We start from the raw sequence: 2,441 nt of genomic DNA on the forward strand, positions 1-2,441 counted from the left end.
GCAAAATGCCTTTTAAGTTAACCCTTTCGCGATACAAGGGCGTATTTTTCTTAATGAAAGGCCGTTGCTGGCAGCACGATTTTTTAAATTTGATAAAACACGCGGTATTTGAGTTTTAATGACACCCACACTATCCATTCCCAATTGATATCGTTGAGCGGGAAATGTATCTACCGAGAGCACAACCGCCGTCAGTAGAATCTCTGCTGAACGTCAGACTAGTTTCCTAGCTTTCATGCACAGCCGTGTAGTTGTAGTAGACCTTGTTTTCATATTCGGAATCGCAGAAGGGGAAATCCGCGCCATTGTCAGTTGGGAAAAAGAGCTCCTTGCCGGTAGTGTAGGTGACGTAGCAGCCGAGCACCAAGCAAACAAACAGCACAATACTACCGGCAGCCTTCTCGTACATCGAAACTCGCTCCCAGGCCTTCTTGAAGTAGAAAACAATCGGTAGGAGAATGCAGTTCGTAGTGATGCAGAAGGCGCCAATAAAATCCGAGAAGTGATCCTTGAATACAATCGCAACCATTACCAAAATGACAACGATGATAATTCGAAGTGCGGCATATTTGAATACGTTTGAGCCCGTGTACTCGGCAGCATCAGCTTCTTTATCGTCCTTGTGCACACGCTCTGAGTCAGCCAGTGACACAAATGATATTTTAGAGCTGCGGCGGGGTGGGCGGTTGACGCTGACATTACAGGGATCAGATTGCTTCGACAGCAGCTCAGCGGGCGTGGCCGACTCCTCGAAGCCAACTACATTTTCGATCTCCAAGTCCGTCTTCTTGTGCATGCCCAGCAGCAGACGCTCAGCAATGTAGAAGGCGGGGTTCAAAATAACCGAGAATGCTATAATAATGTGGAGCTGCATGAACAAATAAGCCATTATCACGACACCCCATCTCGGTTTAAAGCCCAAAGACGTCATTCCGGTGGCACTGTCTGGGTAGATCGTAAAGAGAAGGTTGCCCGAGATCTGGCAGCCTATCGCGGAGTAGGTAGTACTGGACAGGATCAAGAAGAGACACGATACGAAAATCACAGTGATACCCACAATTCGAGGCATGCGACTCGGATCACTATGCTGACGTTGCAGGTCGGGAATAATGATCCCAGCGCCGTAGGCGAGCGACAAATTTCCGAACATGTTTGCCACCTGCTCAAACTTTAGCTCCGGGAACGGCACGCTCGGGTGTCCGCGCATACCGTACATGACAACCGAGACGCCGATGATGTCAGCCAGGATTGTTCCAAAGCAACCGGCGAAAGCAGCACCCGAACCTCCTTCAATGTAGGAACCAGACACACGGGTAGCACCATGAGTGCCATGAAAACAGTCCAGGTGTTTTGGCTCCACGCGCCCGGAAACAGACCATCAAGCAATTGTCCACCGAGGATCAAGAAGACACACGGAACCAGGAGACAGGAGCCCATCTGAGAGAGGACGCACAAGTAACGGCATGCTCCATTCACCAAGGTCACCAAACGTGTTGACGGACCTAGGCGCTAGCAGCATGACTTTGGACATCGTGATGGACGAGTACGTGTTGGCAAACGCCATGAAGGCCAAGGCAAAACATGCCAAAGTTGGGCCGGCGCGAGCGAAGTTGCCGGGCATACCAAGCGTTCCAATGCCGTAGATGCAGCAGAAGAGATTAAAACATGTCTTGAAGTCTTCACGACTGAGAAACGGACCCTTCGCCATGACTGACCGAGTGACAATAGGAAGGGTGAGTTGAAGACGGCGGAATTGAGGATGACGAAAAGCATCATGGTAGTACATGTACTTCAACGCTGTGGAAACACAGGGTTCAACGTGTGCGGTGTCTTTAGCTTGAAATAAATGTGTTTGAGCCGGGCGTTGTGGGCTTCAACATCCGCTCCGTATTTGGCGGCCTAAATTACAGTGAAGCTGCTTATACGGCTCTATGGACACATCTTCATATCATGAGCTGGTAACAGATCCTGAAAAACACGCCAAGCATGCCAAGATCCATCTGCATGCGCAGGCATGTCCGCTGTTATTTTTTTTTTCAAAATCATGTCCCTTTAGGGAATCCTGAGAAATTGAAAAGGGGAGTGACGATTATTCTGATTTTTTGTATGTGCACCACTTTTTTCACATCCCACGTAGTTGCATGTAGATTTTCTGCATGCGAATTTAAATTGAGACTGCTCTTGTACTTAATGACGAAAGCGACATTCTTCCACTGTCAGTCCCCCCATTTATGGTTGCTGGATTTATAAAATAAAGAGCGGTGTAATTACGATAATGCCAGCTCATAAAACCCCGATGATTTACTGTAATGTGGACTGAAATGCACTTTTGAACTTTCAATTAGGGCACCGATGCTGCCTTTTCTCCCAACTGCGCCCGTTACTGTGTAAGCAACTTACCAACGCAAACATTAGGCATTTGCAACCAAATATCATATGGT

The 2,441-nt window shown here is 48.1% G+C and overlaps 1 protein-coding gene across 1 annotated transcript; it reads right to left on the reverse strand.

Moving 5' to 3' along the window:
* Window positions 1-226: 226 nt before the first annotated feature.
* Window positions 227-1,708, reverse strand: PITG_20231 (amino acid/auxin permease-like protein; the record flags this gene model as incomplete). The annotated part of the gene is made up of 2 exons (XM_002895857.1): window positions 227-1,287; window positions 1,477-1,708. The coding sequence occupies 2 exons, from the start codon at window positions 1,706-1,708 to the stop codon at window positions 227-229; spliced, it is 1,293 nt and encodes a 430-aa protein (XP_002895903.1).
* Between the last annotated feature and the right edge of the window lie 733 nt (window positions 1,709-2,441).

The sequence above is a fragment of the Phytophthora infestans genome, genomic scaffold (genome assembly GCF_000142945.1).
Source record: "Phytophthora infestans T30-4 supercont1.126 genomic scaffold, whole genome shotgun sequence".
NCBI classification, from domain to species: Eukaryota; Oomycota; class Peronosporomycetes; order Peronosporales; family Peronosporaceae; genus Phytophthora; species Phytophthora infestans.